The 27,992-nt window shown below is 41.5% G+C and overlaps 1 protein-coding gene across 4 annotated transcripts in view; it reads right to left on the minus strand.

The window, feature by feature from the left end:
- Positions 1-27,992, minus strand: part of FGGY (FGGY carbohydrate kinase domain containing) — a 475,385-nt gene that overhangs the window by 296,679 nt on the left and 150,714 nt on the right. For all 4 annotated transcript variants that reach the window (XM_056122278.1, XM_056122274.1, XM_056122275.1 and 1 more), the window contains one exon: positions 223-338. In XM_056122278.1, the coding sequence (XP_055978253.1) occupies positions 223-338 (116 nt within the window). The remainder of the gene's footprint in view (positions 1-222; positions 339-27,992) is intronic.

Raw genomic sequence — 27,992 nt, forward strand, 5'->3', positions numbered from 1 at the left:
ACTATATTTCACTATGGATTGTTATAGCCTGGAACCTCTCTCATTTCCTTTAAGCCCCAACATGAGTTCACAGTTACCGCCTACGCACCGTAATTTACCTAGTTCTTGGGGGAAAGCGTTGCATTTCTATGTTTCAGTAAGTTCAAATAAGTTTTACCCCCATAAAACCAACATCCTCAAATACACATACATAAAATTATTTTCCAGATTTTTAAAAAATACCTATTTTTCTGTAGTTATCGGCAACTAAGTCTTCCAGCCCAATCATCTTCCAGAAACTGTCATCCCAGCCCTTCTCTGCTGAGTACGTCCATTTGCACACCAGGGAACAGAGAGACCTAAAAAAATGGGGAAGATATAGAAAGGCAATAATTTAATCTTGGTTTCTTTCATATTTTGTCAAATATCTTTCCAGAGAGTTTTAGTAGCATGCACTATGTAGTAAACCAAAGTATGTAATTATGCATTCCCATTTAGATCAAAAGTTATCATTTATAACTACGAACGACTGGGAGAATGTTCCTTTTCTTTTTCCCTTCTTGGTATTAGCACTGTGGTACTGGGAGGTGTCCCATCTGTGCTCAGAGGCCATGTAAGCCACACCTGAGCAGTGCAGGGGGCTGTGCAGTGGGGGGAACACAGAACCAGAAATAAAACCCAAGGCCACATACTGTAAAGGCACGAAGTGTACCACTCAAGCTCTATCCTTGGTTCAGAAGTATCTACTTTCACTTTCACAAGGGTCAACCCTCCATTGAAATCCTGAACAGTGTTCAAATATTTTTATTTACATATATATTTACTTGATATTTTTAGATGAGAATTTTTTTAAAATTTTTATTAGTGAAACACCATGAGGTACAGTTGTAGATTTACAATATTTTGTGCTTGGGTTTCGATTATACAATGATCAAATACCCATCCCTCCACCAGTGCCCATTTTCCACCACCATGGATAATATCCCTCCCACCTACATCCCCCCCATCCCACCCTGCCTCTGTGGCAGGGCATTCCCTTGTGTTCTCTCTCTCCTTTTGGGTGTTGTGGTCTGCAAAAGAGACATTGAGTGGCAAACATGTTCAGTTCATAGTCTACTTTCAACATGCATCTCCCCTCCTGGGAGGATCCTCCAAACACCCTTTATTTGGTGCTCCCTTCTCTATATGAGCTGCGCTTTCCCCTAGAATGCCCGGCTGGCCTCTACGCTATGGAGTAATCCTCCTGGTGCTGATTTAGATGAGAACTTACGACAAAGAGGAAGCGTTGTATGATGGCCCAGATAATTATTCAACTTCAGTTGTTGTATTTTTACAAAACTGTATTTTTACAATACATTGGTTGTTGTAGTTTTCAAAAAATTTCCCTATCATTTGAAATACAAAAATACCAACTTATACAATGAAATTGAATCTGGGATTTATGGCAGAGTAGTAACAGAGAAGGCTAACTGAACAGGTACAATGGGCCAGGGGCAGGTGGATTTGGGGCTGAGTGGTGGGTCAGTGGGTATTTTTTGCAGGATTCTGCTTTGTATGTGATCACAATTCTCTGAAATAAAAATGTGATGGGAAAAAAATCATTCCTTATATAGGCACAGTAATTCCCCTCTAAAGTCCTGCTTAACAGGAAGCCAATTTGGGTGCTAGAAGGGGTATGCTGAGTACTAGAAGCAGCTTACTCTCATGCTTCACTTTTCATCGATTCACCTACTCTCTAACAAGAATGATCTGCAGTTCTCTGGGAAGAAGGAAGAAAAAAAAATAAAAGTATTCTTGCACACATCTGTACCTTTGCCCTAACTCCTACTCTATATTTGGAAGATTCTTCCCAGCCCCTCGCCCCAGGGAACTCCAACCCATTCTGGGTGAGGGGGGCTGCTGAGCTTCAGGGCATGTATTATCTCTTTGTAATACCCTAACCAAAGGGGATCATTAGCTGCTTTGTTTTGCATCTTCCCTATTGTCCAATCTGCCTACTGATCTATTCCTCACTGTATCCACAGAAAGTTTACACAAGAAACTGATGATCTCAACTCCAAATCCCACCTATTGATCCTCACTGCTTTTAGGAAAAACAGTCTCCTCCTTAGCAGGGTCTCAAGCTCCCCAGGATATGACCGAGATATCTACCCTGGAATCCTACCCTTGTTTTTGCCATTCTGCAGTATCAAACTGTCTGAGGTACCTAATTTTCTCACTTCCTTTTGTTTCCCTGTGCTCAGTGTAGAACTCATTCACTCTATCCCCCAGTTCCAACTTCATCACTCAACTCAAATGGATCCTTTGCAACCAAATCCAAAGGTTTTTCTACAAACACAATCTGCATAGACACCTGTTATTTTATTGTCCCTCTCCCTGACCTTCAATTGTCGGTGATGTGGTTGTTGTGGTGAATGGGAGGTTATATATACGCTTGGTTGTGACACTCACCAAGGGGTCACAATCATATCATGGTTCTTGCACACTTGGCTGTAATCTTTAGTTGTGGTGCCTGCATGCACACATGTTCATCAGAAGTTGTACTTTCTGGACATGATAACTGGCTAGGGTATCTCACCCCTCTTTGTGGTGCATATAATATCTGGCTGCGGTGTGGTTAGATATCTTTTGCAATACCAGGGATCATAGGCCCCAGAGCTGCCAGGACAGAAATTGGTACATAGAGCACTGAGGATCAAACTCATGATCAGATGCTTGCAAGGTTACAAGGCAGAACTTCTTTCCAAGCCACTGAGCTCAACAAACTCCCATCTCAGTATTATAGCAATTGTTCCTGCCCTTTCACTTCTCCACTTCTCTCATTAAACCAGCAACTCCTTCAGGGCAAAATGAATCTGGTTCATCTCTGAGTCACCAGTTCCCAATCCACATTCACTTGTCAAACCAGAATGAGACTATCTGAGTGGAATGAATAAACCTGGCTTATCAATCTCACATAAACAGAACTTGCTCATTTTTAAAAATATTCTCATATTAAAATGTGGGCTCACTTTAAAAGAGTGTCATTTTAAAGATAATCTGTCTGATCAAGTCAAAGATCTAGGTATAAATCTCATTCAATCATTCACACAGGTCAAGTCACTCAATAAAGAATAAGTCCTCATTAACTATGATGTTGGTATTATGCTAAATCTAAGATAATCCGCAGAATGCTCAAGACCTGATAATCTGTTCTTACAGAAACTAAGATTTTTAACTGGATGGTAGAAAAAGGTGAGTGATCATATTTTTATCAAAAGTGGCTCAGGTGAAGGGGGGGCTAGCCCAGAAAAACTTACTACATGTCCAAAATCGGTAACCTTGTTCTAGGCAAGATAATGCAGTTGGGTATGTACCGAGAAGGTAGACATGGGCGAGGAACATTCTGAAGAGTGAACACTAGACTAATTCTTCCTGGCACAATGCCTGCAGTTCTGACTTCCCAGGCACTCGGAGAGTTCCGTGGAAAGAATAATGTGATAGCACTGAAGCCAGTGTGTGAGGTAGTTTCTAAAGATGTAACTACATGGAACAATTCTTTAATACCTTAATTATTTAATACTTCCCTTATTCATACATTAAGTGCCTCCCCACTGCTTTTTTTTGTATCTTCAATGATGTGTGTCTGTGTATGTGTGTGTGTGTGTGTGTGTGTGTGTGTGTGTATGTGTGTGTGGTTGGGTTTTGGCCACACCAGGCAGTGTTCAAGGATTACTCCAGGCACTATGCTCGGTGATCACTCCTTGCAGGGCTCAGAGGAAATTATGGGGTACCAGGGAACAAACCCAAGTCAGGAAACAAACCCAAGTGTGCAAGGCAAGTACCGTAGCTTCTATACATCTCCCCAGCCCTTGTGTATATGTGACTATGTGTGTGTGTATGTGTTTTGGGGGAAGCACACATGGTGGTGCTCAGGGCTATTCCTGGCTCTGTGCTCTGGTGTTTCCCCTGGTGATACTTGAGATACCACATGCAGTGCTTGGATCTAACTGGGAATGACTGCACACATGGCAAGCACCATAACCTTTCACTATTTCTTTGGTCCCTTCATCGTTTCTTGCTTCTTTCACATATCCTTGTCTGCCTCATAAACTCCAGGGCATCTCCACAGTCTAGTTCCAATCTCATCTTCTCTGAAAGTTTTCCTACTATGTCGAAGCTAAACTCATGGTTCTGAATTCATAATATAACTTGGATCAGTGCACTGTAGTGGGAGACATTTAATGGACCTCATGGTCCCAGTAAAATTCCACACAGTCCACACGGCTACATTTTATACCCTGAAACTTGTAGCACTCACCCTACAATGTTGGTACGGTATCTTTTCCTACCTCTAGACTTTGGATTCTGTCATGTGACAATTTGGCCAAAACAATGAGAAGTGACTACCTGACCTTTTCAAGGCTAAGTCTTGGTAGCATTACTTGCTTCTTGTTGCTGTTTTGACATGAACAGAAGACCAGGCCTGGGCTAGCCATTGATCCCAGGAGGAGAAGAGATAGTTGGAGCAGAACAATAATTAGTCACACCTGCCTAAATCTGACGTCTGTCAACAGCCAAGACCCACTTGAGTAAGCCCAGCATGGAGCAGAATACCAGAGCAAAGCCTAAATGAGCTATCGATGAGTCAAATCAGTGATTACTGCACTAAATTATGGAGCATTAGTTGTGGCCTGTAATAGACCAACAGCTAAACAACTCTTCACTGCAGAGCTAAGCGACTGCCAATAGATGTTACTGTCCCAATAAGGGAAAGGAGAGAAATAGCTAAGCCCTCACAGGAAATCAAAATAACAGCCCAAAGAGAATGGTTGGAGTGAAGATGACTAAGGCCAAGAGGCATTAAGTTTTACAGCAGCAAATGCTAGTGGCAACACCACCCTCCCCCTTCAAGGTCATTTCACACTTAGTTTCCTAGTCTCTTTAAATCAAGTCTGGGGTAGTATGGAAGGACTGGCAACACTTAGAGTGTGCATATGAAGCCAAATTTGTGCATACTCCCCACAAATACCCAGGAGAGTAAGCACAGGACTTATCTTGGGGGGAAGTCAAGGAAAGGCACCAGGAACAGAAGAAGGGGAGTGCCCTGAGGTTTCTATGGTTTTTTCAATCCTTGAGGTGCTCTCTTGGGCAATTAGCACTAGCCCAGACAATGATTCATCTTCAGATAAGGTGACCTTCCAGCCCCAAAGGGCAGAGTGCTGAGTTCATTCTTATCAGACTAGAAGACAGGGGCCAGTGAAAGACAGGGGCTGCACCTGTAGGCCTGAGGTGCTTCAAAGATGAGCCACCACAAAGGTAAGTGCTGTTCTGGGTAAGGACACAGGGCCACAGGGCAGGGCGGAGCTGAGAGATTTCAGGTGTGTGAAAGCTGGGGAGACTTTACAAAGCACTAGGAGAAACAACAAAAATCAAAGAGGAGGGAAAAGCAGAAACCACACTTCACAGTGGGGAATAAATTCCACTGAGAGAAAAGTACACAGACTATCTACAAGAGCCAGCAACACAATGGAAATGAGTCATCTAAAAGAAAACCATTCATTACAATTTTTTAAATTTCAACATTTATGCAAAAGACCCCTAAAAATCATTGGCACTGTTGAAAATCAAATTCATGAATTGGCAAGCCAATGGATGAATTGCTTTATTACTCAGAATAATGATAATAATAATGGGGGGGTTTAAAAGTTAGAAAGAAAAGTCAGCAGATTAGCATGAAAATAACAGAAATTCCAGAAGTGAATTTTTATTTTTTTGTAAAATAAAACAAGGAGAAAGAAGGGGTGGGGGGAGATGAAGAAGCAGTTGCAATTAAATGAATATAGTACTAGATTTTAAAAAAAAATTAGTATTACACTGAACTGAAGCAAGATTTAAGACTACAAATTAAAAGCCTCATTAAGTCCAGGAGGCAAATCCAGGAAATACTTGGATTTCAAGTATAAACGTGAAATCATACAAATTTCCAGACAAAAAAGAATAAGTTACTTACAAAGACAGGAGATTCAGACTAGCTAAGGAATTCTCATCTACAACTCTGGAATGTAGAAGACAGTGGAACAATGTACATACAGGCTATTAAGAAAAATGATCCAAGTATGCTCAAAACCTAGACATCCTATACCCAGACAAAATATTATTCAGCTGTTAGGGAAAAAGAAAAATATTTCCAAGATGCACAGTTTCAAAAAGTAGACTTTACATCTATGTTCTCTGAGGACAGCAGTTGAGAAAGAACATTTCCCCAAAATCAACAGATTCAGAGCAGCTATCTCAACATAGGGGACATCAAAGACTAGAAAAAAACAATGACGGTGATTACTAATATTTATTCTCTTTCTCCATAAGCACATGTGTGTATTTCTTTGTACATACACATCTGCAAATATATATTTGAATATATATACATGTATGTACACATATATGTGTATATATGTGAATTCATATTTAAACCTAATGATGGTAATGCAAACAGAAACCTGTAATTGTGTGTGTGTGTGTGTGTTTTAACTACAGAAAGGATGCTACTATAGGAGAAAAAATAGAAGCAGACTAAAACTGAAAATATTAAGCAAGACATCTAAATCAGGAACTGGGGAAAGCAAACAAAGAAAAATCTATGGGATGCATCTGAAAGTCTGGGAAGAAAATAAGTTTAATGTTTGCTGTATGTATGAGAAAATAACTTACAAATACAAAACACTTAGTAGAAAACTCAAAATAACATGAAACAAAGAGAAAAAAAGAGAAAATTCAATGTAATAAAAACACAATGAAAATCAAAAGAGAAGAGACAAAAGATAAAGCAGTAATACAAATATTGAAGGGCCAAAACCAATTATTTTAGCTATACAGCAAATATGAATGGGCTGAATTTCACAACTGGCTAAAAGATAAACACAACCATACTGGAATTAAATTTCAGCTCTATTTTACAAACAGTACAAAATTTTGAAAGTGTGATAGAGCTGCTCTTTTGAAAAAAGTCAAGATATAAAAAACAACAGAAACAAAAACAGATAAACAATACAAACATATACAAAGCCAAAAATCAGCAAGACAAAGTAGCGTTTCACAATGCCAATAAGCTTAATATATATTTACTACATTTTATGAAGTGACCATAGTATAAGAATACATGAAACAAGAGTTTCTAGAAATCTACATTTTTTTTTCATGAAAAACACAAAGGATCTATTTAACTTCACAAACCTGAATAGGAAAATAATAAGATAACAATTAAAATTACTATAAGGAATTCAAGAGTTAAAAAATAAAAACTAAATTCTATATAATTTGATGGGAGAGAATGTTTATAATATAAGAAAAATAGTCAAGCAAATTCTATTTTATAAAGAAAGTTATAGTTTTAAATGCTTTTATTGAAAAAGAAGGACATCTGAAAATTAATAACTTAAGATGGCCTTAGGAAATTATGCAAAACAATAAAAATGATCTAAAAGATCAAAAAGGGGAGCGATAAAAGATAAAAGGCATCAAATAACAAGATAAAATTCATTGTATCAACAGAGTCAGAGCATGGTTTATAAAAGAGAAAAACTGGTAAAAAGGAAGAAGAAAGATGAGAAGACAAATAAAAAACACCAAATATACTATAAATAGAAACAGAAGCTATCACTAGCATAGATAATTATTAAAAGAGAAATTAACCTAACAAAATTATGATTGTAAATTTGAAAATCTAGAAGAAATGGACAAATACTAGGAAAGTATAACAAAAGAAACTCTAAAATCATAGGAAAACTTAAGAAATTTATTGCCAAAAGAGAAATTGATTCAGTAATTATGAATCATCCTTTAGTTAAAATTTTAAGACCACATGGTTGTACTAGAGCCTTCTATCAAATACTCAAGGTAAAGCTCTTCAAAGGAATTTATTCATGAAGGAAGAATTCTTACCAAGTGTTTTGTTCTGTCTTTTGCTTTTTAAATAAAATTAGGTGACTGAGATACAAAACCACCCAAAGGTAGAATGACAACCAAAGATATCAGTGTGGACATAATATTCAAATAGGGCTGGGAAGACAGCACAGGGACTGGGACACATGGGATGCTGGTCCTATCCATAGCATCTTGTGGATCCCCCACCCAGTGTTGGGTGTAGTCCTCATGGCATCCAGCACTGTTGTACCAGACCATCACCCACTCAAGGCACTGGGTAGGACCAGTTGGCCAACTATTGGAGATAAGATCCTGAGTACAAACATGGGAGTTCCTCTAAAATAAATTCTAAACAAAACATGACCAAACTTAATATAAAACTGTCAGAAAAAAACGTAAATTGAAGAACATTCAAGATATTTTACCCATTCATCTCTGAATGTATTTTACCATAGTATTTTATTTCAGGAGAAGATGGTCAATTCATGGTGAAGAATTAAAAAGTGTTTGATGCAGTTGAATGCCATGTCAAGACTGAACCCCTGAGAGAGAAGAAAGGCCGCTGGGAGGCTCCACAGCTCCCAGAGTATGCTCCAGGTCCCAAATAGAGCCGAGATCACCGGGAAGACCCAGATGGCGTAGGTGCTGCATCCTGCCTTCTCCAGATGGAACCCCGGTGACCATGAGCCTCTACAAGCATAGCTCGGGCATGCGGGAACCAGGACTTTTACTCCAAACCGCGCGGCTGCTTACGCGGACATCTCTTATATATAAAGTGATCAATGGAAAGTAAATCATCCAACGTTTCTCCCTGAAAATCAAGCTTAACTCTTTTACAAACCACAAGACCCAATAGGAGAGAGAGAACAAAAGGGAATGCCCTGCCACAGAGGCAGGGTGGGATGGGAGGGATGGGGGGTGGGAGGGATACTGGGATCCGTGGTGGTGGGAAATGGTCACTGGTGGAGGGATCGATATTCAAAATAAATTAAAAAAAAAGACTGAACCCCTGAAGTGAGAATAATCGGAGCTTCCACTGCTAACCATAATAGAGTAACCTACTGGATTTAGTTGTGAAAGTCCCACTGACTTTCATAACTAAAAAGGCCGGGGAGGTTGGAAATTGTTATATCTGAATCTGACCCTGAGCCACAGGCAGCACAGGATTGTGATCACAGAGAGAAAGAAACAAATGAGGTGAAGTGAAAGATCACTCTGGCCTTCTGCCAGGGAGAACAGTCTAGACCCCAAAGCAGAAGGAGGAGTGCCAAAGAAAACAAACACAGCCATTTCATAATGCTAGGGAGACAGTGATCAGATTTCAGGGAAACTGAGGTTGCTAGAAGCTATGGCAGTACAGACACTGAAAGAGAAGGGAACCCCATAAATCTACACAAGGGTAAGATGAAATCTCTGTGGAACACTAAGATGCTTGGGAACCCTGACACACTGCTGCAGAGTCATTTGCGTTACTCAAGTCACCATGGAGAGTCCTCACTCATCACTCAGGGTATTCAACAGTGACCTCAAAAGACAGACAGCCTTGAAGTGCAACCACTTTTTTTTGGGGGGGGGGGTCAAAGTCTACACTGAGCCTGCATTTAGGGTCTAAAGAGAAGCTGCTCAAGGAACAAACTCAACCTGAAGCACAACAGTCTCCCAGTGAAGGGAGCTAGGCAATTCTTTGAGGAAGACAACAGAATCCAGAAACCAGCAACAGAACTTCCAATATTGGAAGAAAATTATCTGAAGAGAGCAGGAGGCACAGTATAAAAGTTGAATGCAGTGAAGAATGGTTTGTTCTTTGCACCAAATGGTCCCTTAGCACCAATATAAGTTACCCCTAAGCACCACTGTGAATGGCCCCAGCACAGAACTACGAGTAGCCCCTCCAACCCACTGGGTGTGGCCTATCTCCTCCACCCCCACCCCAAATCTGAAGAATCAATGGTTAAATTCTTTCTCTAATTTTGATTAACAGCTATGTAACCAGGGGTCCAAATTCAATAAGATCAGAGCACAAAAAACATGAACAAGACAGATTTAAAAAAATTAGATTAAAAATAAAAAGTAGAGGACCAGAGAGCTAGCATAGGAGGTAAAGCACTTTCCTTGCATGAAGTCGACACCAGTTCAATCGCTGGCACGACCTATGCTCTCCAAAGCACCGCCAGGAGTGATGCCTGAGCACAGAGCAGGAGTAATCCATGCGGACTACTGGGCATGGCCCAAAAATCAAACACACACACACACACACACACACACACACACACACACACACACAAATGTAAACTATGAAAGTCTTAAAAGTCAGAGGAAAAAGATAAATTACAAAGAAACAAGGTTCATCACTGTGGTATAGAAACAATGTAGCCCAGAAGAAAATGGAAAGATTCTATATTCAGCAAAACTATCTGTGAATAATTAATAAGAAGATAACCCCTTTGTAGATCAAGAAAATTGGAGAGAATTTATTTTCATGAAATCTGCATTGTAAAAAATGTTCAAGGAAATGCTTCAGAAAGAAAGAAAATGATGGTAAAAGAATATGTGAACCTAGATCGAAGATTGATGAGTCAGTATTAAGTACATGAGTAAGTATTTATAACCTAGATTGTCATTCTTCAATTTATTTAAAAGAAAAATTATTTTAAATCTTTATCTTTAAAAAATAAATTGGAGGTGACAGAAAAAATAGCTCAGCAGTCAGGACCCAAGTTCAAACCCCAGCCATGATGGCCCGTTGGCACCAAAGGTTCTGAGAAGCTGTTTCTCAAGACTCCAGCATTGAACCACCCAGATTGGTTGGCCAAGGATCGCTGAAAGTAGCCTCTAGGAATTCTGAGCAATGCTTGGGAGTTTCTTCCCAAAGAAAAATTAAAGAAAGTGCTGTGTGGTTTATAACATCTGTATAAATAAAACAGAACAAAAACAGAAGAAGTGACGGGGAGATGTAAAAGCCTAGTATTTGTTATGTACTTATAAATTATGCCAAGATAAACCATAACAGTTCAAGATACATATTATAAATCCCAAGATGAACCAGAAAAAAAAGATGGGGAAACTGTTTTAGAGATACCATAGATCAAAAATATTTAGCAATGTGAAAGAAAGCAGGGTAAGAAAAAATTAAGTGGGACAAATAAAGCAAACAGCAAAATGTCCCCAAACCCCAATGTAAGAGCAGAAATCATCAGCCACCAGAATAATAATGCACTGTAGCACTGTCATCCCATTGTTCATCAATTTGCTCGAGCGGGCACCAGTAACGTCTCCATTGTGAGACTTGTTACTGTATAGCCCTCCCCTACAAACCTACCCCTATAACCCCCGACAACACTTCCCCTATAACCATCCTCTTTACCCTCCCTGGGCTGGAGCGATAGCACAGCGGTAGGGCATTTGCCTTGCATGCAGCCAGCCCAGCCAAGCCAGGTTCTATTCCTCTGCCCCTCTTGTAGTGCCCAGCAAGCTACCAAGAGTATATAGTCCACACAGCAAAGCCTGGCAAGCTACCCATGATGTATTCAATATGCCAAACACAGTAACAACAAGTCTCAAAAATAGAGCCGTTACTGGGGCCACTCGAGCAAACTGATGAACAATGGGAGGACAGACAGTGACAGCTTACTCTCCCCTGTAACCCTCCCTTATATAATAATAAATAAATAAAATCTAAATAAGGCTTTCTACAAGAATATGTTATCTATAAAGTTACAAGACAAGTTAAGGAGTAGAAGGACAGGAGGAGATATGCCTAGGAATATTGACAACAAAAACTGGAAGTGGTTCTATGAATATCAGACAAAGCAGACCTCTGCATAAGAAATGACACCAGGACTTCAGAACTAGACAGTATGCTGACGAAAGGGTCAATTCATCTACGAAACTTATGGATTAAAGGAGAAATCAACAGTTGTAAGAGTGAAAGCTGGAATCCAGTTCAAGTTAAATTAATTTTTCTCCTTATTTCTGGGTAATACACACAAAAAGGGGAGAATTTATTATGATGGTATAAGTGCCATACATAAGTATATATGGCCACCTAAGGTTACCCTTGCTTCTTACGCAGGATTGTCCAGATCTAAAGGTTTCAGTAACCCAGGGTGATTTAAGGATCTGAAAGAATAAGGTTGTTCAGAATTGTGGTCTTTTACATGTTATACTATTTTAGGCAAGAGTGTGTTTGAATGGGGAAGGCAAGAGGTACTGAGGAATCTCCCTTCTTATCATAAAAGAATGCTATTATTTTCTTTCATTTCCTGGAGCTCTATCTTGCTTTCTGGAAACTTTGGTATATCAGCCTGGCCATGACTCCCCCTACCTCAGCCCACCCCTGCCCACACTCACACCCCAAGGACAGAGACCATGTCATACCCAGTACCAAACACAGTATCTCTGGTACATTTTGAGGATTTGATATATGTTTATTGAGTAAAGTGATGAGAAATCCTTGGATGGTGGATAGAGAAGAAAACTTTGGGATGTGAACTGCTGTGTAAATGTAGAGATATTCAGCTACTGTTCTCTATGCAGTCCTGAGAGTGGTCAAAAGTCGACTCCCAGGAATGACCAAGGACTGCAGCAGAACTCTGCTTCTCATCAGACCCCAACAGAATGAGGAACACACTTGGAAAACACAGTTTGCCTACCTTTCCACTTCCTATCTCTGACTTCCACAGACACAAAGGCTTGCCAGCCCCCTACACATTTATCCTTTTCTCAAAACACACACACACAGAGAGAGAGAGAGAGAGAGAGAGAGAGAGAGAGAGAGAGAGAGAGATTTCAAATTGGCACACTGACTGCTCCTTCAAAAAAATTCTCAATAAAATGGCAGAGATTCTAACAAGGCAAAGAGCATTTCAGAGAGAGAAAAACTCATGATAACAAAGAGAACAAGAAAGAAAATGACAGTAACAGAAATCTAAAAGTGAGAAAACACAGGTGGCTGAGCAGTAATTCTCAGGGCAGACTGAGAAAGACGAAACCCACTGAAAAGATGGGGGAGGGTGGGAGAATCCAAAACCCAACAATTGCCCTGCAGAGACCCAGGAAAGTTAAGGATGTGATAGAACCGGGCACGGTCTGAATAATGGGATAAACATGAAGCTACAGATCAGGAAGTAACCAGACCCTCTGGTGTCACCATGAGGTAAAAGGCAGGGTACTACTACTTTTCACAGACCCTGGGAGAAAATTAAGATTCACCATGAGACAGGAGAGAATAAAATGCCCAGTGGACAGAAGTGGGGTAAGGGGGAAGCAAGGGAGAGTAATTAATGATTGGTCCTTTTACAGGTCAGCCCTCAAGAGCCACTCCCCAAGTCTGCCTCCAGAGCTCTAGCTGTAAGATTTATACTCAGAAGATTTATTCCAGGTGACTCTGATCAGACACACTGCGCGCTCTCAGGCTACAGAAAGAACTGGCCAGTCAGACGACTATGGTCTCGGGAGGAATTAAATGGAGGAAATATAAGTAAAGCTCATTTCTGATGATCTGTAAGTGGAAACTTCCATAATTTTTCTCTTCCCCATATTTATCTTTTAATGCACCATCACAGAAAAATACTAATGTGAGCCCCGTTAAGTTGACATCAGAGTTTTCTGAAGCAGGCATGCACCTCCAGACTCTGGAAGAAATCAAGGGTTAAGTGTCCCTGACATACCACCACACTCTGGAGATCAGAATGCCACCTTCCCAACAGCCAGGAGAACGGCTGACTTTCCTGCTTTTACCCAGAGCAAGGCACACATCAAAAGTTCATGCCTGCTGAGTTCCTGATCATTATTGCATATTTCTCCAGCAAGATTCTATCAAAATGAACTTGGGCCTGCTGAATTATTTATATGCTGTTCGCTATACTAACACTGCCAATCCCCCACGTGCAAGGGAAATCTATTGTTCCCTGCTAGGGGAAGGCAGAACCTTGAGAGTCTCAACTGAACAAGTTAGTGAATAACAGAATAATGAGAGCTGGGAGTGGGGATAAATTACCAAGATATTCCTGGCTCTAGCCTTCAGTACGTCCTAGGCCAATGATGACTCTGTTTTCTCGACCCGTATGATAGACAGACTATCCAACTCAAAAGATACTGCTCATGGGGAGATAGGACCTGGACTGGATTGCTAATTGTAGCAACAAAAAGAAAGATCAAGAAGGCCTCTTTCTGAAGAAATACCAGTGCACCAACTGGAGTGGCTTCCGTTAAAGAGCTGTCAGATTTCAAGCGTGTTACTATTGGCTCTGTACTTCATCAAGACTCGCTGACAGGTCCATGACAGACCGAAATAATATATGCAATGAAGCAATGCAGGGCAATATGAAGCTGCCTTTTCAGTGAGACTTGCCAATACCATGGTTTGAACGGGGCCATGACATGATGGGGGGGAGCATGAAAGAAATGAATAAACAGTCCATTTGAGGGACTTTTCCCATGCCCCCAAGAAAAAGAAATAAGAGCCAGAAGGCAAAAGAGCTGAAAGTCGCCATAAAAAAATTCCAAGATCTTGGTGAAATACCAGACTGATGGATTTGGATAAATGTCCCCCTAAAATGAGGGCATAAACAATTAAAGAGAATATGAGCAAAGACATAAAAATGAATGGAAAAGAGGAGGAATCCAACACCAGCAGAGTCCCTGTTACACCCTTAGGGTACAGAGAGCTTTTTAATGCAGGTCTTTGCTACTGTTTCCACCGCAGATCTGTTGGCAAACTCACTATCCCCATTTGAGAGATGAAGGACACTGAGACTTAGAGTTTAGACAATTCATTTGACGTCATACTGTCAAGAAAAGAGCAATGCAGAAACATCAGTCTAATCAATTAAAAGCACTTGTCAATCAAGCACTTATTACATATGTGCATATGTAAAATATCTTATCAAAATAAACTCAGCAGCCCCATTCATGAAAAGAGGCTTACAAATTAAGTTACTCTGAGATTTCAGCTGTGGAGTCACTGTCACTGTCCTCCCATTGTTCATCGATTTGCTCGAGTGGGCCCAGTAACGTCTCCATTGGAGACTTTGTTGTTACTGTGTTTGGCATATCACGGGTAGCTTGCCAGGCTCTGTCGTGCGGGCGAGATACTCTCGGTAGCTTGCCGGGCTCTCCGAGAGGGGCGGAGGAATCGAACTCGGGTCGGCCATGTTGGCTGCGTGCAAGGCAAACGCCCTACCGCTGTGCTATCGCTCCAGCCCAGCTCAGGGGTAGAGCTGTGGAGTCAATTCCTAGTAATTGAAGAAAAGAAAGAGGCAACATTAGCAGAAATAGACCAAATGCCTTACAAAACACTGAGTGTTTACAGTGACCAGACCATGGAATTAGAGTGGCTAAAGGAAGAATGTGTGACTTGATGCATGGTTGTCAGCCTAGAAGCAGAGGCAGAGATAGGAGCAGAGAAGGGTTAGAGAGAAAAAAGTCCCAGGCAGAAAAGCTGCATGTTCAAAGGGCTAGACGTGAAGGACAGTCTGTGTCTGTTTTGGTACATATCAGGGGTATCTTCTCCATGCAAACTTCTACAGCTGAGTCTGCTCTTCAAATTAAGAAGGGAATCAGGGATGTGACTCGGTGGCATAACAAGGGTGAGGGGTAAGGAGTCTCTGAGTTCAGTCACCACAGAATGTGCGTGTGTGCTAGCACACACATTGACAGACACATATACATGCGCGCGCGCGCGCGCGCACACACACACACACACACACACACACCATAAATTCTCTGTCCCTTTACCTCTTTTTTTTTTGCTTTTTGGGTCACACCTGGCAATACACAGGAGCTATTCCTGGCCCTGCACTCAGGAATTACTCCTGGCGGTGCTCAGGGGACCATATGGGTTGCTGGGAATCGAACCCTGGTCGGCAGCATGCAAAGCAAACACCCTACCGGCTGTGCTATCTCCAGCCCCTCCTTTACCTCTTAATTGAACAAATATTTCATTTTGTGGGGATTTTTGAGGAGGGAGTCCCCAACAAATATTTAGTAAGCTTTTATTATGTTACACGCACAGACATTTCTATCTTCCTGGAGTTTTTAAACTAGCAGAAGAGAGACACTCATAAAGGTCTCAAATTAAAATTTTTAACAAATATCATAATCACATAAAAAGTATTATGTTAATAGAGTTTATGGTATCAAAAGACTTGGAGAAAGAATTTAGCCCATGCCTCAATTCTTTCACTGAGGGGGCCACATCAGGGGAATAGAGGTTCCAGAGGCTCTCCATGGACTCTCTAGCTGTCTTTAGATGGGAATATTTCAGATATTCCTTTCAACTCCTTTTTGAATCTGATTTGCCCCACCTTTGCTCTAATGTCTTTCCCATTCCAGTAAAATCAGGTTCCAGATTTAGTCATATCAGGTCAGGTACATTTTGGTTGATTCTATTAGTCTTTAGCTCTGACACTGGGAGACTTATCATTGGTCAATATTTTGTTTCTTTCAAATCCCTTGGTTTCAGTATCCCATATCCTGTAATTGACTTTCTCTAGGTTGTCTACCCTAGTATCTACACAAGGTTATTGATATTAAGACCTATTCCAGTCATACAAACATATATATACACACATATATATATTTATATATATCACTGTATCACTATCAGCACCTGGTTCAGCAACTCCATGATTGTGCAAGGAATGTCAAGAGAGAGAAAGCCATAAAAAAACGCATGTCTTCAAAAACTCTCGAGCTCATTCACCAACGTGGTTTGGTGCAATCCTCAGGCAACCACAAGTTAAGATCTGAGCTCACAAAGCAGTGCAGAGAAGTGATAAAGGAAGACCTCAAAGAGAGAAGAGCAGCAGTGCCGGCTGATGCAGCAGAAGCCAGGAAAAGCATTCGCAGTGTCTGCCTGTCCTTCGCCAACTACAAGACCAAGATGACTGCCCTCCGATGTCCTGATAGATTTATCATATTTTCCAGAAGGGCAATGGAGAAGATTATCTATGATTTATACTCGGATCTCTTCAATAGCCACATCCACCTGCCCACATACCAAATTCCACAGGATGGGTATGTCATTCCCAACATTCTCCCTTATGAAATTTGACAAATCATTTCATCGGTAAAGAAGTGAACAGCACCCGGCCCAGACAAGGTCAGACCCAATCACCTGAAGAACCTGCCGTCAGTACTCATCAATACACTGGCTCAGCAATTCACATCCCACCTGTCTGAATACAAGGTTCCATCCCAATGGAAAATCAGAAGGCCATTTTACTGTACAAGAAGGGAGACATCCAAGACATTGGCGACTATCGCCCGATCTGCCTGTTGTCTGTCATCTACAAGCTGTTCACTCTAGTCATCCTGAAAAGTATTGGCAGAACACTTGATGAAGGAGAACCATGTGAGCAAGCTGGGTTCCAAAAAGGATTCAGCACCATTGACCATATCCTCACAGTAACCATGCTCATTGAGGTTTCTTGGGAGTTCAAGATGCAGCTCTGTGTAACATTCATCAATTTAAAGAAGGCTTTGATTCTGTTGAGATGGAAGCAGTCACTGAAGCCCTAGCCAAACAGGGAATTCAAACTCAATACATCAGGATTCTCTGTGAGCTATATTCGGATTCACTACCAGAATCTCACCATTCTACAAGGAAGTGATCATCAACATAAAGAGAGGGGTTTGGCAGGGTGATACCATTTCACCCAAACTTTTCAGTGCCACCCTTAAGAACGTCATGCCACAACTGGAATGGGAAGAAATGGGAGTGAAAATAGATGGTCGGCAACTACACCACCTCTGCTTTGCTGATGACATCATTCTAATAACACCAAACATTAGCCAAGAGGCACAAATGCTTGCCGACTTCGACCATTAGTGTGGAAAAATCGGACTACAGCTGAATCTCACAAAGACAATGTTTATGAGAAATGGTCTTGTTCCTGACGTTCTATTCACTCTCAATGGAACAAACATCTCCGAATGCAACAGTTATGTGTACCTAGGTCGAGAAGTCAACATGACAAATGACATGGCACCCGAACTGCGCAGGAGGAAGAGAGCGGCTTGGAACGCCTTCAAGAGCATCGAAGAAATAGCTAAGAGTACGAAGAAACTTCAGCTCTGGGCACATCTCTTCAATTTCACTGTTCTTCCTGCATTAACATATGCCTCAGAGACCTGGGCCCTACAAACACAGGATGAGAATGCTATTCGGGTCTCCTAAAGAGGAATAGAAAGAGCTATGCTTGGAGTATCATGCTTCATTCAAGTGAGAGAATCAATTCAGAGTTCTGACCTCTGTCGATGATCAAGAATCAGGGACACTGTCTCGTTTGCCAAGGCATTGAAATCAGATGGGCTGGATACATAATACGATTTAGAGACGACCACTGGACTAGAGCCATTACCAACTATAATGGGACGTCAAAAGATCACATGGCCGCCCACCTATGAGATGGTTAGACTACATCATCATGACCCTGAACAATTGGTTTGAGGCTCTCCGTGTTCCTGGAGCGAGCAGATGCCATTAGGCTACACTAGGATGCAACAGGGACAAATGGAGATGTTACTGGCACCCGCTCGAGCAAATCAATGAGTAACAGGATGTCAAATGATCAAGTGATCAATCACAGTCAGTATAACTGAGCCATCAATTCTGCACGCATCTCATTGTGCCCTGCTGACTGCATTTCGGCAGCCTCTTTGAAGAGAGGTGGGACTAGCTGATTGGCTTGTCCTTATAGTCGAAAGTTGAGCAGCAGGTGTATTAAGCTGAAAGCAGCTGCAATTTATGTTCTACATAGTATTCAAGAAGACATACCGATTGCCCACCAACACCCACACAGGGCTGTGTGCAGCACACTCCCATTCTGATCTGATGACAGTTCTATACACTCTCAATAGAATGAACATCTCTGAATGCAGCAGTTTTCTACGTAGGTGAAGAACTCAACATGACAACGTGATGAGTAATGAGATGTCAAGAGATCAAGTGATCAAGTATCATTGTCTTCCCATTGTTCATCGATTTACTTAAGCAGGCGCCAGTAATGTCTCCATTCGTCCCAGCCATGAGATTTTAGCAGTCTTTCCTTATTCCGCTTTCCCAATGCTGCTGTATTGGAGGTTCTTTCCTCCGGGTCAGGGGAATGAGACCTTTTATTGTTACTGTTTTGGCATATCGAATACAGCCATGGGGAGCTTGCCAGGCTCTTCAATGCATGTGTGTGTGTGTGTGTGTGTGTATATGTATATATATATGTAAATATATGTGAGTTATAACTGTATATAACACAGAATATATATAAAACAGAATATATGTGTGTGTATATATATATATACATATATATATGAAACACAGAATGAATTAAACACTGGGGACACACAAGCTTATACCAGGCTGCTTCTGAAAGTAAAAGTTTCAAAACCTTAATATAAAAGCATATATTAAAAATACAAATATTCCTTCCACAGTCAATGCATTGGTGCCTATTCTAATAGGATATCCCACATTGTGTAGCAACAGGATGGGAAGTGTTGTCAATATAAACCTATCTCCCAACAATCTTTAGTTGTAATAACACCCAAAATTGAGTTTGATTGAGCAATGACCAGAATCAAAGTTATATAAGGTGTACATATCAGTAAGCCTGGAGTCTAACGGTTCAGAAAAGGAACACAGGGGAAAGCTATTCTAAAGCAACTAGTGGGGAGGAAAAACAAGAAAAAGAAAGTTCTATTAATACATGGTTATTCCAGCTGCTCTGTCCTAAAGAGATAATGTAAGATTCCTGGCAGAGGATGAGAAAGGGGGCAGATGTAAATAGTTCCTGCCAATTGGCTCAGTGCATTCCAATTCCACTTGGCTATTAGGCCACTTTATGATTAATATCTGGTCTCTAGAGCATGCAAAATATTATGAATATGCTCCAATATAAATAAATGCATAAACCATTAAAACACCCAATCCTTTCTTTGGTAAGCTAGAATTATCTTTACAATTTAGTAACAGCAATGACACTATATTATTTTCTATACTTTAGCACACAGCCGAGCATACCATACATATACAACCAACATCTGAAATGCCGATAGCCTAAGATTTTTTTTAAATGTAGGAGTACTCCGCCGCCCCTCTAGAAGAGCCCGGCAAGCTACCGAGAGTATCTCGCCTGCATGGCAAAGCCTGGCAAGCTACCCATGATGTATTCAATATACCCAACACAGTAACAACAAGTCTCAAAATGGAGACGTTACTGGGCCTGCTCAAGCAAATCGATGAATAATGGGAAGACAGTTTGACAGTTTTGTAGGAGTATTACTATTTATTCAGCCACTGATTAGGTTGATTGAATTGGGCATGAACTCCACCTTACTTTTTTTTTCATTTTTTATAATTGTATTTATTTAATCATTGTGAGAGCAGTTACAAAGCTTTCGAGTTTAAGTCTTGGTCATACAATGAAACATTCGTCCCTTCACCAGTGCCTATTCTTCACCACCAAAAAGCCCAGTATGCCCCCATCCCACACCCTCACCCTACCTGTGGGGCAGATGATTTCCTCATTACTCTCTCTCTACTTTGATTACATTCAATATTTTGACACTAGCCTACCATTATTATTTGGAATTTTACCCCAACACTCAGATCTGCTGAAAAGGCAACCTTAGACAATCTGTTTTCTATTGCTGTTTATGAATAACATATGATGTCATGCGGCTGCAGCAGTGCCCGCACAATTTTGAAATTCCGAAATTTTAACAATTAAATCTGGAGGGATTTCTGCCAAAACTTGCTGGCTCGGAGATTTGTTCCTGAGTCTCTTGGATCATGGCCGTTAAGCAGCTTGATCAGGAGCCAAGAAAGGCCGTTCGTGGGCGGCAACTCGGGGTCTCATTGGGACGGGGAGGAAAGGGCTGGCTCCACCCCCATCCTGTGATGTCCCACGTGTCTCCTCACTGAGGGCCCAAACCTGACTGTCCAATGGCCTCTGGAGGATGGTGGCCACCAAACCACCAGGAGGTGGAGGGACAGCACCCTTTCCCCCCCTGGGGTGGCCTAGCAACAGTAACCAGCGACAGTAACTGGCAACAGTAAGTTGGCTCCATCCCGTGAGGCCCTGTGTGTCTCGTCACCACGGGCCCAAACCTGACTGTCCAGTGGCCTCTGGAGGATGGTGGCCACTGGGTCACCAGGGGGAACAGGCCAAGGCATGAAACCTATTCCCACCTGGGGTGGCCCAGTGCCGGTAACCTACTCCAGGGACTGGACTCATTTCTGCCAAAAGCCGCTGGGTTTCGAAATTTGTTTCTGAGTCTCTGGGATAATGGCTATTAAGCAGCTTGATCAGGAGCCAGAGAGGCCGTTCTTGGGTGGTGACTCGGGATCTCGTTAGGATGGGGAGGAAAGGGCCGGCTCCACCCCCATCCCGTGAGGCTGCACGTGTCTCCTCACTGCGGGCCCAAACCTGACTGTCTAGTGGCCTCTGGAGAATGGTGGCCACCAGACCCCAGGGGGAACTTACCAAGGCATGAAACCTATTCCCACCTGGGGTGGCCATGCGTCAGCAACCTACCCTGCAGTAGCAGTGACTGAACGCATTTCTGCCTAAAGCTGTGGGGTTCCAAAATTTGTTTCTGAGTCTCTGGGATCATGGCCATTAAGCAGTTCAATCAGGAACCAGAAAGGCCACGCCTCCAATTATATAGCTGAACTGGAGGTGGTTGGAGGGTGTGTCTCCCACATACCTTTTGGTCGTTTACTTTCTTGGTAGCCTTTGCCCCAAGTTTCGGGGTATGGCCAAAGGCACAGCAGCAATTTTGGGGTATCTGGAAGTCTGAAGGCACCATCAGTTTGCTGATGCACTCGCCTCACAGGTACAGACTGACCTGCTAGCGGCACCATACCCCCCACCCTAAGATGTTTTGAAGTGCACATTTATTTCTCTCAAACTAACTGCAACCCCCACCACCCATTGCAACTGCAATGCTCAAATACTACCCACAGTCATTTAATAATTAGAATCACTAGAATGACCATATCTATAGTTCTACTTCTTTTACTCTACAAAGTTTGGTTTGTCTCTAGAAAATAGTGTCCTTCACTCATGGGCAGTACTGGAAGAAATTTTTCCCTCCATCCTGCTCAACTTCTGTCAGACTTACTATGCTCCAGGAAGCTAAGACTGTCATTATGATGAGAGCCATAATGCTAAGTGATGGCCATCACAGAGGTTAGCAACCTTTTCCTTAGGACATAATTGTTCCTACAACTGAGGAGTTTCCTGCTAAACATAAAGTCACCATGGAATACTTAGGTACTCTCTGAAATAAGCTTGCAGCTGCCTAAATGGCCTCTTCTCCCACTGACTTTTCAGCCTGGTTATGCAGTTCCCTTTGCTGGAATCACCTTTTCTTTTCTTACCCTTGTTAATCACTTGAGTGAACCTATCCATCTTCTTTACCATAGTTTCTACTGCTTTTATAAGTGCCTGCTAAACTGTCCCCATTGGGATGCAAATGACAGGCCATCATGATATGATCTACATATTTGGTTTCCTATAAGGTTGGCCTACGTTAGATACTTAATATGTGCTGACCAATTACCTACTAATAAGTATAACTGATTACTATATACATATACCCATTTTATTCTTGTATGGAAAATCTATTGAGTTTGGAATTAGAGCTGTTCCATTTCAATTCAATCCGCACATTACCTTTCAAAATGAGGTTCCATTTAAAGAAATCAACCAACAATCCATAGAAACTGAAGACGTCTGCCCAAATTGTACTGGGATCTTTGCAAGATTAAATAAGAAAAGGAACTTGCCTGCTTACTAACCATTTTAATTCAAAACTAGCATGAAGAAGCTTTTAAATTGAGAAACTATGCAAAAAACTGTAAAAGCACACTTATAATATAGAATATTACTTTGCAGGATCTCCTTTAGAATTGTCATATGTGTTTCTAATTATAAGCACTCTTAAACTGTATTTATAAACCAGATCTCGAAAAGAATTATATAATGGCCTAAATTTATTCTATTTGCCTTATGTATCATTTCTGTTTCTTTTAATCCTTACAAAGCAGTTTCTGACAAATAAAACTTCTTGTGTAAATTAAGCAGTGGGAAAACTGAGGTAGAAATGACTGATGGCAAAAAGGTACTACACAGTATCATGTGAAGTCCCAGTTTATTCACTCACCCACCATCCTGTGTGGATTCACTCATTTTAATGGTGTCTAGTTACCTGACAGATGAATAATTCCTGATGCAAATATGCCTAGTTCCAATTTATTTAGGGTATGAAACCTATAAGAGAGTTAGAATTCAGTGGTTTGGAAGTTAAGATCACGAAAGGATTATCATATGGAAAAAAGGAAATTGTAACCAGAGAAGAGAAAGATCTGGAATGGTGCAGTGACCATCTTTTGAAAAAGAAGCAGGTTCGGTAGAAAGAGTTGTTTTCCATTTCCAGGTAGGTAATGAGCATAAATTTTGATAAGGAAAGAATCAGACCAAAGGAAGAAAAGCTACCTATATGTCAGGGCTAGCAGACATGATAGATTGGGGGAAGAAGGTAACAGTGTTCTTTCATGGAAGCTGGACAAAGAGAGGCCCGTCTCTTTAAGATGGCAGGGAACTGCCCCGCCTGCAGAGAAGGGAATGGACAATGATTTCTAGTGCTTTTGTCATCACAGCGATTCGGCTTCAAAGATTCTATGATTCATTTCATTTACGGTAAAATCAACCTCTTAAATCTCAACAAAAGAACAATAACTAAAGAATAACGTTTCTGAGAATTTCAAATCCAGGAAGGCAGTTGTGCCTAATTTATGGCCTTCTTTAAATAAAAAGCACACGAGTTTCCTTTTAAATTTCAGGATGATAAAATACAGTGAGTGGCTATGAAGTGCAAATTCTGTGCGAGGTGTTGGGAGCATGGAGATAAAACAGGAGTGCCAGTCCTGCGGCTCTGTGAAAGAGAGAAAATGAGTCCACCCATCACTGTGCCGAGAGCGAGACAGGGAAAGAAACATGAAGGAAATACAAACAGTGAGAAAGAAAAATGATGTCTAGTTGAGCTCTGTCAAATGTTGAAAACAAATCTTAGGAAGAACTAGATAATGAATTGCACTGTAGCACTGTCCTTCCATTGTTCATTGATTTGCTTGAGTGGGCACCAAGTTTCCATTGTGAGACTTGTTGTTACTGTTTTTGGCATATTGAGTATGTCACGGGGAGCTTGCCAGGCTTTGCCATACCGGTGGGATACTCTCCGTAGCTTGACGGGCTCTCAGAGAGGGGCAGAGGAATCGAACTCAGGTCAGCGGAGTGCAAGGCAAATACCCTACCCACTATGCTACTGCTCTGGTCCAGATAATGAATTAGGCATTAAAAATTCAAAAGAAGGAGGTGGGACCAACATGGCAGAAAGATAGCAAAGTGAGAGAGCCCTGTGGCTCTATGGACAAAAAAATCAAAGTTGAGACAAAATATTTTCCAAGGCCTTGCTCAGAGGGTAAGCCAGATAGACCAGTGATCATGTCCAGAACTTCTTCTCACAGGAGGAGGCACGGTAAAGTAATGGTGCCTGCCTCACCTTCAAAGGAGGGAACTGAAACCAAGAGAGAGAACTAAGGCCAGAATGCTCCTAGGAACAGGACTGGGATGGCGGCTACGAGAGATACAGCACCAAGCAGAAGGTCTGCAAGTGTGTGTGTGGGTGGGGGAAGAAAGGGGAAGCTCCCAGGATGTCAGTGAGGAGCTGGAAGCAATGGAGGGAATGGGATCATCCACCCACTCGATAGCTGGTACTGCTACAATGTCCAGAGGTTGGAAAAGGTGCAAGATGAGCAGCTATAGTTCCTTGGGTCTGTTTTTGATGGTGGGGCACCTCTGAACACTAGAATGATACAGGAAAGCTAATGTTGGGGCTGGAGTGATAGCACGGCAGCGGCTAATGCATTGTCCTTGCATGTCACTGAACTGGGTTCGATTCCCAGCATCCCATATGGTTCCCCTAGCACCGCCAGGAGTAATACCTGTGCATCACTGGGTGTAACCCAAAAAAGGAAAAAAAAAAAGCTAATGTTTCTCAGATTGGCTTGGGCCACACACACAGCCAGAGATGCATAGAACACAGGCACCCTAGGGGATACCAGATCATAGACAGCTCCCACATAGGCCCGAACTAAGGAAGCAGCTAGAAAAGTGTTAAGTGTGACTCTCCTGGAGGAGATACGTCACAGTGGCATTGCAGTTTTGCTGGACCCTGAAAGACAGCAGACTGAGAAGCTCTGACTTACAATCAAACCCTCCTAACTTAGTCAGCCATGCAAATTGTGGCATTTCTGATAGGAAGCCTAGAGTAAATCAACCTGGTTTTCATTGTAGAGTGAATAAAGCTGGTGGTTGAATGAACTTAGCTTGCCGCTTTCTGTGGTCTAGTATAAATCCAGTAAGCTTTCCAGGTCCTTCAAAATTGATGAAAGGTTATCTATCAAAAATTAGGAGAACTGTAAAAAGAAACCCAATCTTGTGAATGGTAGCCCCAAATGGTTGCTATAAGCTTGTACCTGAAGCAAAACCTGAAGTCCATATTTTGCACCAGGAATACTGAAAAAATAATTAAGGCATTAAGTCACATGCAGATGGGGACAAAATACCAGGAAGGTCCTGAACCATTTCAGAATTGTCAGAATCACATGAGGAGTATTTTAAAGAAATAACCCTCTCAATATGCAATGAATGATGAGGAAGTTGATGAAAGAGAGAATCAGTAAGCTCAATAGACTGATAAAAAAATGAAAAAAATCATTCAAGTAGAAATGAAGGAGCTAAAGAGTACTGCAACTTGAAATTTGCAGATACGTGAATCAACATGGAAAGTATCATGTAAAGTGAAATGAGTCAGAAAGAGGGAGACAGACATAGAAAGATTGCACTCATCTGTGGATTGCAATAAAAAGTAACAGAATAAGAGACTAACACCCAAGACTAGTAGAGATAAGAACCAGGAGGTTTGCCCTATGGCTTGGAAGCTGGCTTCACATGCTGGAGAAAAAGGCAGCTCAGACAGAGAAGGGAACACCAAGTAAAGGGTGCTGGGAGGACCCACTCGGGTTGGGAGCTGCCGAAAATAGACTATAGACCCAACATGATGGTCACTCAATACCTCTATTGCAAACCACATTACCCCACAGGATAGAGAAAACAAAAGGGAATGCCCTTCCACAGAGACAGGGTGGGGAGGAGGAGGATGTGTGTGGGGGAGGTGGGAGGGATACTGAGATCATTGGTGGTGGAGAATGGGCAATGGTGGAGGATGGGTAACCGATCATTGTATGACTGAAACGCAAACACGAATGTTTGTAAATATGTAACAGTACCTCATGCTGATTCACTAACAAAAAAATTTATAAATGAATAAATAAGTGCACTCTCTAATAGATCTGGAGATCAGCAATTCAAATAAAGGTGTTGGAAAGTCCTACTCCCTCTATACTCTCTATGGAGGGATCACTCTTTGCCTCTTCTATCTTCTAATGATAATCTGCAACCCGTCATGTTTCTTTGCTTGTAGATGTGCCATTCTGTCATAGGCAAACTTCCCCAGTATGTCTATGAATTGTTTCTCTCTCTTTTCAAGTTTCCTCTTTCAATAAGGACATTAAATATAAAATAAAGAAACTACATAGTTGGAATAGAAAAAAAAGAGCTTAAAAATAAACAGAAAATACGTAGCAGGAATAAGCAGTACAGAGGAAAAAGACACTACTACAATCAGTAGCCTCAAAGACAAGTTATAATAAGAAATAATATGTATATAACAGATTAATGGATTGTAGAGATGTGTTATATTGCATGTATAAATCACAAACATACACACATATATGTACACACAACAGAATGCTACACTTCCGTAAGGAATGATGAAATCATGCAATTTTATGCAACATGGAGAGAACCGGAAGATATCACTTTAAATGAAGTAAGCTAGAAAGAAGGGTAAGCACGGGATGTTTATCACTTATATATGGTAGTTACGATGACTGCCCTCCGACATCATGATGGATCTATCACATCTTCCAGAAGGGCAATGGAGAAGATTATTCATGACTTCTACTCAGATCTCTTTAATAGCCACATCCACTTGCCCACATACCACATACCACATGATGGATATGTCGTTCCCAATGTTCTCCCTTCCGAAATCCAACATGCCATCTCGTCGGTAAAGAAACAAAGAGCACCTGGCCCAGACAAGATCAGACCTGAACACCTGAAGAACTTACCATCAGTACTCATCAATACATTGGCTCAGCTCTTCACACGCTACCTGTCTGAATGCAAGGTTCCATCCCAATGGAAAACCAGCAGGACTGTACTACTATATAAGAAGGGAGACTCCACGACATTGGCAACTATCACCCAATCTGCCTATTGTCTGTCATCTACAAACTGTTCACTCGAGTCATCCTGAATAGGATTAGCAGAACACTAGATGAAGGACAACCATGTGAACAAGCCGGATTCCGAAAAGGATTCAGTACCATCGACCATATCCACAGAATAACCAAGCTCATTGAGGTATCTCGGGAGTTCAAGATGCCGCTCTGTCTAATGTTCATTGATTTAAAGAAGGCCTTTGATTCTGTTGAGACGGAAGCGGTCATGGAAGCCCTAGCCAATCAGGGCGTACAAACTCAATACATCAGGATCTTTCGTGAGCTCTATTGCGGATTCACTACCAAGATCTCACCATTCTACAAAGAAGTAATCATCCATATCAAGAGAGGGATTCGGCAGGGTGATACCATTTCACCAAAACTCTTCAGTGCCACCCTCGAGAACATCATGCGACGACTAGAATGGGAAAACATGGGAGTGAAGATAGATGGTCGGCAACTACACCACCTCCGCTTTGCTGATGACATCGTTCTAATAACACCAAACATCAGCCAAGCAGCACAAATGCTGGCCGACTTTGACCGTGAGTGTGGAAAGGTAGGACTACAGCTGAATCTTACGAAGACAATGTTTATGAGAAACAGCCTTGTTCCTGACGCTCCATTCACTCTCAACGGAACCACCATCTCCGAATGCAACAGTTATATATACCTAGGTCGAGAAATCAACATGATG

This window comes from Sorex fumeus, unplaced genomic scaffold (assembly GCF_029834395.1).
Source record: "Sorex fumeus unplaced genomic scaffold, SorFum_2.1 ptg000045l, whole genome shotgun sequence".
In the NCBI taxonomy this organism is placed as follows: Eukaryota; Metazoa; Chordata; class Mammalia; order Eulipotyphla; family Soricidae; genus Sorex; species Sorex fumeus.